Source organism: Anarrhichthys ocellatus, unplaced genomic scaffold (assembly GCF_004355925.1).
Source record: "Anarrhichthys ocellatus isolate YVR2014 unplaced genomic scaffold, GSC_Weel_1.0 scaffold40, whole genome shotgun sequence".
Classification (NCBI taxonomy): domain Eukaryota; kingdom Metazoa; phylum Chordata; class Actinopteri; order Perciformes; family Anarhichadidae; genus Anarrhichthys; species Anarrhichthys ocellatus.
In genome coordinates this window covers 3,443,347-3,457,111 of record NW_022280070.1, presented here as the reverse complement: position 1 = coordinate 3,457,111, position 13,765 = coordinate 3,443,347, and the positions used below count along the sequence as shown (strand labels likewise).

The following is a 13,765-nucleotide window of genomic DNA, read 5'->3' as shown; positions in this document are numbered from 1 at the left end:
GTGGGGTGCGGGGGGGGGGGGGGGGGGGGATAATGGGGTTGAGTTGTGGTTACCTCTGTCCTGTAATTATGTTTCTCCTTCCCCTTGGTTGTGGTGACAGATGATGCCGGCAGTGGAAAAGCCGGTGAAGGAAACCTCCTGTTGGAAGATGAGGAATGATGGCAGTGACAGGGAGACGACCTGGAACCACAGAGGTAACCTGTCGAGACACTGCACCAGCTGTCTCCACAACAAGCTCGCACACTGCAAAAAAATAAATCCACAAATCTGTAACCGTGTCAAAAAAAAATGGATAAAATAATGCAACATAACTTGTTTATTTGGTTTTTAATGAGCATTATTGAATTGAACGCCGTTATTTTGGTCCTAGTTATCAGCTGTGTGGTCAGCCTTGCCTCAAAGACTGGAGAGAGAATTAGTCACACACAATAGGCCTTCTTCAGATACTTTGACTTGTTATGGCAGGACACTCACAGATGGAACAAATAACCTTAATGGTGGCTCCACTCAATGTGAGCGTCCCAGTAAGGTAGACCACTTCAATGGTTACTAATTTCACCTGTGCTTCTTCATGCTGTTACATGTCAGCAAATGGTCCATGTTTTTACATACGTATTAATTCAGTTTTTTAACTTTGTTGACATGTGCATATTTTTGCAGTGTGCTGCTCCTCTGCTCTTTTCTGCATTCTCCTCTCTCCCAATTTTTCAGGTGAGTGCCTGATCGCCTCACTGATCCGCAGCACAACCGAACGCCAGGCTTAGTTTATTTAACAATAGGGCTCGCAACTCCCCTTTTTTAAAATCCCTGTCCCCTAAAACACCCGTCATGGTATCGTAGCTGTAGGTGACAGAAAGCACAGAGGGCAGCATCAAAACAGCATTAAACACGAGGGTAATTTGATGGGAATTTCTTGCATACTTTCTCATGAGTTCACTCAGTGTGCGGTGCATGCCGGAGCCTGTACATGTACTGTACTTGTGTGTCAGGACAAATGCTGGCGATGTTTGCTGTGAGTTGTATTGTGTGCGTGTGTGCGTATGTGCGCGTGCTGTGTGCGTTTGTACGTGTGAGGCTGCAGAAATAACAGAGGCCACGGTATAAAAGAAATCCTGATTGTTTCTGAGGGATTATCCTTCACAATGCAGAGCTTTATCACAGGGCCAGGACTGCTGTAACAAGACACGCTCGCCCTGGGTTTCGCCCAGCCAAATACTAAGACGTACGCCAGCAACGAATCACGGGGGGGGAAGAAATGAAGAGAGTGAAAGGAAAAGAAACACAAGGGGCGAAAAACGATGGCGAAGGAGAGTGAAGAGCAGAGCGGGGGACAAAGAGATGGCAGGGGGAGAAAAAGTGGAGTGAGAGGGAAAGTGAGAGGGAAAGTGAGAGGGAAAACAAGAGAGAGGAGAGTGAAATGTACAGAGCAAGGCAGAAGTTGAACAAGTTTAACTGGAGGCCGTGCTTCAAACAGAGAGGTTTGTTTTCTGACAGAGATCCCTCTCAGGAGATTGAGCTGGAAAACAGATTAATAGAGGCTGTCCAAGTTGCTCTCTGATATTGCACAACATATGCCTCAGAAGCATGCGAATAAAAGCTGCTGTGCGTTAGCTTGTGCAGTGCGTTGAGGTGGCTGTGTGTGTGTGTGTGTGTGTGTGTGTGTGTGTGTGTGTGTTATAGCTCACAATGTATATGATGCAGGCAGCCCCACCAAGTCGTAAACACTGATGGGCCCTCAGGCAGAGGTTGGTCTGTTTGCAGAAACCGTCCAGTTCTTTCTTGTTTGGCTCTGTGGACGAGAGGTGTTTTTGATTGGGTTGTTTCATTTGATTCCTTTCATAAGACTTTCTCAGCAGGATCGGGTTGCTGTGCCCAGGCTAACCAAGCTCTGTAAAGGGGAGCTGTGGTTTTGGAAATGAGGGGGAGAGTTGGTCGCTGTGGTAGAGGGGCTTTAATATGTGTGTAGGAGGTGTAGGTCGGGTGTGGGTGTACATGTTATTGTGTGGGGCCCTGTGACTTCATATATTCACATATTCCCATGACACCTCCATTCCTAGCACTCATGAAGAATATTCTTTCAGACTTGCTAATTCACTTTTATTAGCTGTTCATGTATTTGGTATGTAAGTGCCATAATGTAACCACATAGCATAATTGAATGTTTACGTATTACAGAGCTATCCAGTGATTGAGCTGGGTGAAACCCAGACGATTGTGATAACTGGGTACATATTTCTCTATATGTGAGTAAGTATGTGTGTTGGTGTTGGTGTGCTTCCTGTGCTGGTAGCATGTAGGTGTCTCCTTGTGATACCCAAACTGTGCCACTGGGGGTTTGGGGCTTCATATTGAGCCGCCTGGACTGGCCAAAGTGTCTGTAACAGTCCCAGCACGATTTGCCCTTTTTCTAAACCCACTCCTCCTTCGGTCTTGTATTCTGAATGAGGGCTTATGCTTATTACCATTTTACTTGAAATCACCCCTGACTCTAAGCTTTTGCTAGCCACGGTACAATCACTTCTAAGGTTGGGGTTCAGGGTAAAATGCCATGTCATTGCCTGTGTTGTTGCTCTCTGGCTTCATAATATAACAGGAACATTTGTTATCTGGGGGAAAAGTCTAAAGTCCTCACTGTTAGGGAGTGAACATGATACTTTTTTCTTTATAGGAGTCCCTCCTGGCCTGTATATGCTGTTTTGGTTGCGGTCGACTTTCTACCCGGTGTATTTAGAAACCGTTGTGGAGCAAAGTGAAGCCAAGCAGGGCACCGACTGAGCAGCCAGAACTATTGTGTCAGAGCCACTCAGGATTCTCAGGGTGTTGCTTTGCCTCAGCTTTGACTCCACAGCTCACACGCTCTGAATGGTGCACACAGTTGTTGTTCTAAACTGGGGTTCATAATGGTTATTTGTACAAACTTTAAGGGGGTTCATTTGCCACTGTCCTTCTTCTCATACAACAAATCTTCGACATACCAGAGCCAAAACTCTACCTTTGAAGCTCTGAGAGTAGGCCTACTGCCCTCATCCACACGGAGGGAGAATGAGGGATTGAGGGGGTGGCAGCGAGACGGGAGAGCTGTTTATCTCTCATCGCCGCTCTTATGAGCGGAACAAGAAGGGAAGAGTTGAGACGGATGGGGAGAGGACTTAAAAGCAGCAGATTTGTAATTATTTACCCTAAAAGTCCTGTTCAGACTGGCTGGAATTTACTCCATCGTTCAGAACTAGACGCGTGGTGTTTGTAGGAGTGTGGGGTCTGTGGGACGTTCTGAGCTTTGTGTGTGTTTTCAGCCTGTCCTGCGTCATCGCTGCTCTCTGTTTATGCAGGGGCTCTGTGGATATGGAGATTGATGGTTGGATATCCAAGCCTCCCACTGTCACTTGATATCTATGGAAAATGGATCAGATGATTGGACAAGTCCACTTCCACTCAGCTTCCCACCGGGGGAGATGAGCCAAGTCCATTTGCTCTCTCTTTCATGCCTGTTGTGAAGAAGTCATTTTTATTCAGTACTTGGGTCTGGCCAAGAGGTGATGAAGCGATCAAGAACAATGCAAACTTAAACTGGTTAGCCACACCAAATTGGCTAAAAAGTAAATCTGCTTGGCCCCAATATCAATTCCCACATCTAAGCTAATGTGATATTTGTGTTTAACGTGGAAACTTGAGAGTTTGTTGTTGGAGGTACTTTTTTGCTCGCTATGCTGGTTGACTCCTGCAATGTAAGAGAGACAGAGAAGGGCAAAGGAGAGGCCGGGAGGGACGGAGAGGAAGTAGACGGAGTTGCAGAGATAGAGAGGGGCCCGTATTGAGTGACACATACGATGGTCTGTGTTTTCTCGGTGGACCAGGGAAGATGCAGTGTAAATGAAGCGTGCTGTAGCATGGCGGCTTCTGCTTTATCCTTGCACTGTGTGTGTGTGTGTGTGTGTGTGTGTGTGTGTGAGAGAGACAGAGGCCTCTGTGAGTACTCCGTTCTCTCATGGTTCTAATATGTCAGGAGGACTGCCATCCTCTGTCCCTGACCCACCTCCTAAGATAAGAGGGTATACGCAACACAAAAGTGAACATGGATGAATACAAGTGCATCCACCTGATATGGAAAAACTTGCCACATTACAGCATCTGTACTGCCCAGAAGGATTATGCTCATCGAATGACTCATCTGCTTCATTGTTTGAATGTCTAGAGTGGAATTAGAGCGCTGTGGTGATTTTGTGTCTCTTCTCATGTGTGTCTCTGACCTGTAGGAGAAGGGCCTCCCCTTGTGTTAGCTTGAAAAACTACAAATCCAAATTTTGCACACTCGCAATATACTCGTTCAATCAACAAAACAAGAGGTTAGAAACTTAAGTAATTAATTCATAAAATCCTGGCACTGTCCCAGATATCTTGAATTTAACAACTGAGTGATGCAAGGTAATGTCGGTGAGATGAGGGACTGAACAGGGGCGTCGTTAGGCCTATTTTAGGCCTAAATGTTCTTCAGCCCCCCCCAAATAATTTGGCATTATTGGCTTTAAAAAAAATGAAATCTTTTTTTTTATTTTTATTTTGGTGATGTCATTAAATTAAACTATTGTTTCTCACATGGACAAGTTATTGATAACTCTAACATGCTATGTGCATGCGTTCTGGTTTGTATGTTTTCTCCCCCTTCAAATTACAATCCAACAGCCTATCATCATACTTAACGATATAATCCCCCGGGCACTAGGACCTTGGGGAGGCTGCTGCGCTGGCTTTCTCACTCTGCCAAGTAACGTCTCTCGTCAACGACAGCCAGGATTATAGCCAAGGAGTTTAGCTCAAAGTAAATGATGCACGGAGTGAAATTGTAAGTACAGGTAGTTACGGAATGTGGCTATCTGTAGTTGTTAACGATTGTTACCTGCTTAAATTTAGGTTTACTTGAGGCAAATGAAAGGGAATATCGTAGTAGGCTATGTTAACACTAAGCTAGCCAGCGAGCTAGCTATTCTGTTAGAAACTGTCTCCAGTGTGAACGAGCGAATTCGAAATACAAGAAATAACTATCGACATCTCTCTATTCTTTGCATTACCGTATCTTTCTAGTATTTCGAAACAATATCAGTCCCTGTAGAGTGTTGTTGTTTATAATCAGTTAGTGCTAGTGAAAACTAAATGTCATAGTGTCCCTCATAACGCTATTGTACCGGTATATCATCCAATTCATTGACCAGATGTATATAAGAAGATTCCTTCCATTTCAGCCCATCATACAATATTTATCATTCGATAATTAAGATGTGCTTGAAATGTGTTTTTTTATTTTTGTTATTCATGTTTTTTTTCTCCATTGAATGGTATATTTGACACTGAACTAGTTCATCTTTATCTCAGTGATGGTGTCCAAATGAGCATAAAATATCACTGGTATGTAAAAACTACACGGACAACAAAATAGATGTAAATGTTGATCAAAATCTTATTCCCTTCTGCTCATAATAAAACAAGTAAACAACTCAAAAGTTGACACTATCGGGTCCATTCTCCATCCATTATGTGCGGTCCCTTTAAGAATTAGGATTTGGGAGTGACGCGGATATGAAAGCTAGTTTATCCGTCTTTCCTTTTCAAGCAGGAAAATTATTTCTCTCACTTTATTTGAGAAAAGTTCATATTTGTGTTGTCAAATTTCATTATGACCCTGAAATTCTGTCTCTTATGTTATCATATACTGAATGCAAGCAAAGATACAGAGCAAAATCACACTCTTTCTGATTGAACTAATCTATGAACTGTCTGAAACAATGGATATCCGCGGCCCCAAATGGGCCCCAAATAAAATTGCACAAACGCGCACAAACATGCCACTCCCCTTGGGGCTAAGCCCCCCCTTTCTTTGAATCCTAGAAACGCCCCTGGGACTGAAGCCAACTTTCTTTCATGACACACTTCCTGTACAGTACTTCCTTATTGGGAACTCTTTTCAGGCGCGTTTCGACAGTTCTCTCCATTCCTTCGACAAAATGGATCTTCAAACTTGTCTCACCATCCTGATTACTGTTTTCTGTACCGCCAACTCATTAGGTAAGAGATGGAGCGTTGTAAATATGTTTCTCTCAATTTTTTCTGTTTTTCAGGATATTCTTTACTTCCTGTAACGAGTCTTCTCGGTTGTGATGACGCAGTTGCTATTTCAGGATGTTCATAGAGAGCTAAACGTGTGTTAATGATACACTGTACATCTGTATTGTCTCACAGAATGCCCTCGGACAAACATTTCCTGCAAAGACATCATCACTGCTGACAGATTCACGTTCTTACATCGGTGTCTTAAAGGCAGTGAGATTTTCGTGTTTGATAATAGGGTAATTTCCTTTGCTTTTTCACTTTGTAGTAGTTCATAGTTTTGTTTTAAAGGTGTTATGGGCCTGTACTATGTGTGTTTTTAATGAAAGAAAGAGACGGCGAGAAGGGGAATGGGAAAGTGAAAGTTTGAGATTGCAATAACTCCATGAATGCAGTTAATCACAGCAACCTTTTCTTTTTCTTTTTCCCTACAGACCCTGGTTGCTTTTGCTGTTCTTGGCAGTCAGACGACAAAGCATTTGAATGAAACGATCATTGGCAACCATTCAGTCGATACAATAGACTGTCGAGACCTGAAAATAAAATGCATGGTTCCTATTGTGAGTCTCCCTCTATTTTAATATGTTCTTCTATGAATTTAATCAATAAAAGGTATACAGTACATGTGAAATACAAACTCTGCACTCTCACAATATAGACTTTGATTTTGCTTTTCAGGGAGAGTTCGGTGTACACGAGATCTGCGTGTATTATAAAGTTACTGGTAAAACAATGAGAATAACTGATTTACTTTTGAATCTTACATTGCTGATCATTGATATGTGTATTATATATGCATGATGTATATCCCACTTCTTTACCTTAAACAGAGACACTGAATGTGGATTCCTTTCATTCACCAAGACCATGGAGCTTCATCAGTGAGTGGGAGTTTATTCTAAGTGACATTGTTCTTATTCTAGTACCTCACAATATTTTTGTTGATGATAACACGTTTGCATTTCGTCTGTCTTCCAGTCAGTGGGTCTGTCTGTGTGGTCGGTTTGATAGTGCTCATCGGGGGGCTTTGTTATATGTTTCGGAAAAAGTGAGTTTGTTTTCCTTTTGCGATTAGAATTGACTGTTAATGTCATACACACATTTACTTACACAGTTTCTTGCACGGATTCAGAAATGTTTGTTGTGTGTTTCTGATGTCAGGAAGCAGCACGATGCATCTATAGTATCCCGGATTTTACCACACCTATGTATCTCTTCCAAGGCAGAGATGAGAGAGATCGAACAAACTAGGTCAGTATTTTTCACCCGGCATTGTTGCACACATAAATGCACTTCTGTCATAAAAGCCTCTTTGATGCATATACACATTAATGAATAGCAAAATAATTTTGCCTGCCAGGAGTCTCTCTAGACAAATGGTGAACTAGAAAGATGTAAAAAAACGTAGTTTAGAATAATTGTCTTAGTCTATTCATGACTCAACATTAGGCTAACTAATTTAAAGTGCACATTATCAGTGTTCCTGAACGTAACTTCATGTTTGAATGTCCCTTTAAGAAACCCTGAAGGAAGTGAAGTCCAAGCGTCCACAGCGGATCATTTGGACACAATCAGGTAGGTGAGGTAACATTCAGGAGCTACTTTCAGTGGAGTTGAATACATCCTCATCTTTTCTTTGTCATTGTAGGCTGAGTGAAATATCTGCCACAGATCCACGTGAAGGTGGTGAAAATGATATCGAGCAGGATAACGCACTTAAAAGTGTGCATGTTCACAGGTTAGGCTGCCACGTTAAAAATAAAAACATGTTTGTCAAAAGTGTTTTTTAAAATAGCAATTGGAAGTCTCGACTGTAATCTGCTCAAAGCTATACCTTTGTCTCCATAGTATTGATCCTACGGCTGATGGCAAGGCTCCTCAGTCCTCTGGTCTGGACCGCAACTCCAGCAACCAAGGAATCCAGCCGACTGAAAGGTAAGAATGAAAGCTGTTTCTTTTTGCTTGTGCATGTAGCTCATCTTCCTTTGAGCATGTAGGTGAAGTGTCCTTTTATCTGGACAGGTAGTCAATGAGATTTCTCAGAGGAGATTCACAACCATTCTTATCCAGTATTTGTTTTGCAGGGGAGACGTGATTGCCTCTGATGGTACCAGGGCCTCTAATCGTCGAGCCGTGAGCAGGTACGCTTTTGGTGCTGGACGGACTGTCAGTGTGTTTATTATTAATTATTTTGTATTATTGGTTAATCAACACACGTATTCAACAACTGTTGTATTTGTCTGCCTTGGCAGCTTGAGGGATGATCCAGGAGGAGTGAAGGACAACGACGAAAAAGCCATTGATGGGTAAGTCTGTAGTCTGCCAATTAGAATAGCATGTAGAGTTGTAGAGATTTAATTCTTTTTTGCATCACATTTTACAGCAACCAACAGTTCATGTTAACTTCTGTTTGGGATGTTTGCAAAAGGATGAAAAATAAAGTAAAATGAATAAAATATGATGAAAGCTAGAAAGAGGATATGCAAATGTTCATTGTGCAGATGAGATCAGAATAAGCAGCACATTTTAAAAACTAAATAAAGAGCGAAAGAAGAGTATTGAAAGTTTTAAAGAACATGCCCAAACCCAAACTCCACAAGATACCAGAACTGAGGACTGCATTTTCATATTTTACAGCTGACAGACAAAACTACTATTTCCTAAATCTTTGAGTAAAAGTGTTTACAAAAACGAGTTGTCATCCTGGAGCCGATCCCAGCTGACATTGGCTGAAGGCAGGGTAATCCTGGACAGGTCGCCTGACTATCGCAGGGCTGACACACATAAACAGACAACCATTCACGCTCACATCCACTCCTACGGGAAATCTAGAGTCATCAATTAACCTAAACTGCATGCCTTTGTGGAAGGAACTCGGAGAACTTTATTTTTTTACCTTGGACAATTTGATTTGCCATTGATTGATGTCAAACCAAATTGTCCAACGTATAGAAAAAATGCATATAGAAAGTGAAAAAAAAGACATAATGAGCTGAAGCACTCACCCTGAGGTTTTTCTTTGCCCATCTGTTCACTGATAGCAGCTGTGAATTCTTCTCCAGGATCAGGGAAGTGCGCAGCAGCAGATGGACTGTTGGTGATCGTGCTCCTGAAGATCATGGGAATGAAGGACAACCGCTGCTGTTGAACCAGCGGTGAGACTGCCTCTTGCTCTCTGTCACTCATAACTGAGCCCAAAGAGAAATCGCTGTCGCTTTCCAATTTCCAGTCTGCTTCATACCTTGTTTCATTTTGCCTGTTGTTTGGACAGCTGTCAGGAGTAACTTTATGAACTGCTCCCCCCCCCACGCCAAGTCTGACTTCAGAACTTGTCTGAGGTCTGCCTCGGAGAGTGAGCGTTAACCGAGCTTTGCTGTTTCTGTGCAGAGGCTCATGTCTCCGTTCCTTGTTGTTTCTGTCTCCAGAGCTGCCAACCAATGTTTTGACATGACAGGAAAAGCCGTAGCTTTGGTGGACAAGTGCGGCTTTGACCCAGACCAGGTCAGCAGGTGCTCTACTGTACCAGTAAGTGGGAAGCTTTCTTTATATGCTTTTTAATATATTTTCTGCGAAAATGCTTTTTTTTAATGTTTTTTGATTTGGCAATTGTTTTGTTTGATGCACAGGACGCTGACGTGGAGTCAACGCCCAACATGAAGAACTGAAGTATACATAAATACTGGTGAAATAAAATAGATATATGAGGAGTAAATAAAAGATAATAATAGCTTATATTATAATAATACATATTCTTGTATGTGGTGCATTTACTGGCAGTTCCTTTGGATCAACATTTGTTTAAATAATAATTTCATCCCATGATGCTTTGCTCTCTTGATGAGCATGCTCTGTTTTTTCACAACATCAGACGATATATTCTCTACAAGCCCTACGTGCCAAAGTGTTCTATGATCACAACATCTTTAAATCATTCCGATGACGGTTTTTTTCCGTCCGAAAAATGAGACAATCCCGGTGGAAATTGGTGTTGTCTCCGTGTCGCTTTCAGCCTTTTCATTGGCATGTGATCAGTCAATCAGACGGATTAGATAACATAACAACAAAAAACATGGAGGGGTTTGTTACTGAGAATATAAAGTACATGACTTGACCAAAGGATGGGTGGACCAGAAACATGTCAGCTAATGTACCATATCCACAGCTGTATATTAATATACTTGTATAACAGGTATGATATATAGTATAAATACATAATTATGAACTAAACTGATATATATATATATATATATATATTATTATATTGTACTTCATTAGAGTGTATGCTTTTAATGAGATGATTCATAACATAAATGCAAAGCATATACAGTATATAGTATGCTTTTTCTTTGAAGTTTGTTGTAATTTCATATTAATCGAATCAGTTAGAAGTAAGCCTGCCATTACTAATCATTTATAATCAAGCAACATGTTTAATCTTATTACCTGAATCACATCCTTTTATTTTTTTCATTTTGTTAACATTTCAGTCTGTATTTGTGAATTCAGTGATTTTATATTTTTCTTTTCTTGCTTATGTTCTCAGTTGCATTGTTTTTGCTTTTTAGTTGATACATTTAATAAATACATTATGTATATTAAAATGATCAATTCATGTAATGATTTTAAAATAAATTATTTAATCCTGGATTTCACTGCCTGGTCATTTTTACTTTGGTTTTCTAAACAACAGCTGGAGTATCAACTTTCTACCACATGGGGGCAGTAAATAGTCACGAGTTCTGCACCACTGAGGTACATAAACAGCATAATTACACTTCTTATTACTTTTGTTGAATGATGCAAACGCCTTTTATGCGTATTTATTCCTGATCATTTTACTTTCACCTACCAACCATATATTTTACATACTTTATTTATATGATCAAACACTAAGGCCTCCTTATAGTTGTAATTTGTTGCTTATTGAGCGATGATTTATGTGATCTGTGTGTATGTTTCATTTGATGTCTGTATTTTCTAGTATAGGGCTCTGATTTATAAATAAACCAATAAAGGAACGGTAATTACATTAAACGTCACTTGGTAGAAGTGTTATAAACCTATGTTACAGTGTGGCTTGATGTATGGTTGTAATTACAGTTACCCACAAACACAGGTTTGGGCTGAATTTAATACTCTCTTCCCTCCGTCTCTTGGGATCTGCTGAGAGTTGTTGTTAGTCAATGTCTCATTCTATTTTAAGCTTCTCCAAATGTGCAATGACCTTGAAAAAGCCCCCTTTTTACCTCTCAGATGGGCTGAGTACCAAGAGGAGAGTGTGTCAGGGTGGTTGGAGTTGGTTGTTGCCCGTGTTTGGTATGTCAGTGTGTGAAAGTGTCACTGTGCAATGGAAAGAGGGTGATTGAACGGTCAAGGCCTCGGAGCCTCCCCTCTCAGGGAGTTCCACTGGGGGGACGTGAGCGAGGCAGGGGCTGGGCAGATGGGCGGATGGACTGATGGCTCACCACGCGTCGCCCATACATGTGAAGCCAGCAGTGTGACATGGGTGGAGGAAAAGGAACATGATAGAGGCTGTAATTATGGATGAATCCTGTATGCTCTGATGCACATAATAATTAGATAATGGCTAATTAGTCACCAATCACACTCGGCTGTGAACGGTATCATTGTGCAGTAAAGGAAACAAAACTCGGTGGGAGCTGAACACTGATCGCACCACATCGGGCATAAGAAGGCTTTAGGGAAGCGAGATGGGCTGCAATAATAACCCAGACACTTAGTTGTGTTATCCCTAACTGATCTCTCGTTGATCACAATGTTTATGCTTCCTCTAGAGTGTACTAAAGGTCGCCTACAGTTGTGTGCTGCCGTGGCTTAACGGACAGCTGCAAGCAAACTGCTGCATTCAGAAGTCAGTAAGCCGCACGGCAGTTATTACAAGATTACATCGGGGATAACACGCCGCTGTATGATTAATTAACCTTGACTGATGCTTTGTGAAGAGGAATCCAGCTGAGCGGGTATGCCCACAGGTCTGCATGTACATACATGTGGGAAGATAGAAGGTATCGCCGTAGTTGGTCACGGTAATACTGAGTCAGCCTGAAACAAAGCTTTCTCCACATATGTATGGGACCCGTCCTCTTGTCCTTCCCGGTGCGTAAAGCTCTTACTAGTCCCTGTCCAAACACTAAAAGTGTTGTTGGGTTTTGTCTCCTTAAACTGACATCTTGCTTTTTTCCCCCTGCACCTCTCTGATCACTTTGTGTAGTATTCTTTGGCCACAGACCAGCATTTGACAGAATCATCATGTAAACCACCGGGTCAAATCTGCATATGCATCAATTTGTGGTTCAAAGGGGAGCTGACACAGGGGACTGCTTGGCTTCAGTCCCCTGCTTCCCTGGTACAGAGATGAGCCGCACAATGCTGACGTAACCTGCTGTACGGCCCATGAATAAAACATAGCCACTGTATTAGTGCTTAAAGATGTATTTTCATTTCCAGTTTGAATCATGAGGTAGGTATATTGACATGTATATGCATATGGCACGGCGAGAGATTCATTTTGAAATCTTTTCTGTGTGCTGTTATGCTTTTATCACACCGGCACATGCGTCAGCACACAATCAATTGTGCTGCACATACGGGTACAACAACAACAACAACAACAACAACTGAGCAGTTTAAGATGTTCCCAGAGAAACCCTGAAGCATATATTTTTCAAATTGTTTTTTATTAATATGTGCTGATACAAGGTCGCTCTGACCTGCGATGACGCAAACACTCACGAAAAAAAAATCATCCCCTTTGGCCCAGACAGCAGTCAAAGCAATGGTTATGAGAAAATAAATCAAAAACAACAAATTAACATTATTCCTCAAAGAAAAATAGAAACAGAATCAAGGTGTTATATTAACCTCGGTTTACAAATGTCTCAGTGGTACATGATAAATTATGTATTTCATAGAAAAGTCACAGAAAGCTCTGGAAATGGTGATGTAGAACCCCACACGACACAACATCAGCACTCATCGTTTCTACTAATGCCTACAGCCTGTTATGTAAAACCGCTATTTCAGGGATGTCCAATACTGTCCAGGTTCTACTGTACTGAGCTCATTAATACAGCCCCTAGCTGATACGCAGAATATCCCACTCACACCTGCTACAGCCAGCTATTCTACCTTTGATGATGGACACAGATCGTCTCAGGCAGCATTTCCTGGCCTGTCGCCGCAGACGATCATGGGATGGAGATCACTACAGCCAAGGACAGGCACATGCAGGCACAGTTCTGCTCCTCCACGCCCTCAGAGACAGAGTGCACTCGGCGGAGGAAAAGGTAGAAATAGAAGAAGAAAAAAAACACATGCCTACAGATTCAGCCCGCTCCTGCTGTATATATATATACGTCTTTCTCCAAGTCAGTGTATAAAACTAGCTATCCTGACTGAGGATACTATATGTCTGTGTGACAAAAGATATGTTTGTTTTGCTTTTGGACCTTGGGGTCTCTATGTAGAGTGGGCCTCACAGGTTTGAGAGAAGCCCGTCCTACACAAAAGCCCCTCTGATGTTGGTCCCACCCTGTGCATCAAAGATGGCCTGAATTTGCTGGCACAGCACCACGGACACATATTCAACACGAAAGAGAAACAGCGCAATCCTCATCACTGGGTTTATGCCATACCCCTACATATT

General features: G+C 41.9%; 1 protein-coding gene across 2 annotated transcripts; it reads left to right on the top strand.

Moving 5' to 3' along the window:
- The first annotated feature begins 5,749 nt into the window (after positions 1-5,749).
- LOC116394717 (uncharacterized) lies at positions 5,750-11,240 on the top strand. Of its 2 annotated transcripts, none has more exons than XM_031867984.1 (15): positions 5,750-6,057; positions 6,232-6,338; positions 6,534-6,659; positions 6,778-6,823; positions 6,930-6,980; positions 7,078-7,147; positions 7,261-7,350; positions 7,618-7,674; positions 7,748-7,837; positions 7,948-8,034; positions 8,184-8,240; positions 8,352-8,405; positions 9,141-9,254; positions 9,525-9,624; positions 9,726-11,240. In XM_031867984.1, exons 1-15 carry the CDS (start codon positions 5,997-5,999, stop codon positions 9,762-9,764), a joined length of 1,149 nt encoding a protein of 382 aa, XP_031723844.1. In that variant the 5' UTR covers positions 5,750-5,996; the 3' UTR covers positions 9,765-11,240. The 2 variants fall into 2 exon arrangements, with proteins under 2 accessions (XP_031723844.1, XP_031723845.1); XM_031867985.1 differs by having other exon boundaries at positions 5,751-6,057; positions 9,162-9,254.
- Positions 11,241-13,765: the final 2,525 nt, after the last annotated feature.

Excerpts from the sequence above, each read along its gene's own strand:
- LOC116394717 (XM_031867984.1), top strand. The coding sequence starts at position 5,997 with ATGGATCTTCAAACTTGTCTCACCATCCTGATTACTGTTTTCTGTACC. Across the intron at positions 7,148-7,260 it reads TGTTATATGTTTCGGAAAAA|GAAGCAGCACGATGCATCTA; the intron begins GTGAGTTTGTTT and ends TTCTGATGTCAG. Across the intron at positions 7,675-7,747 it reads GATCATTTGGACACAATCAG|GCTGAGTGAAATATCTGCCA; the intron begins GTAGGTGAGGTA and ends TTGTCATTGTAG.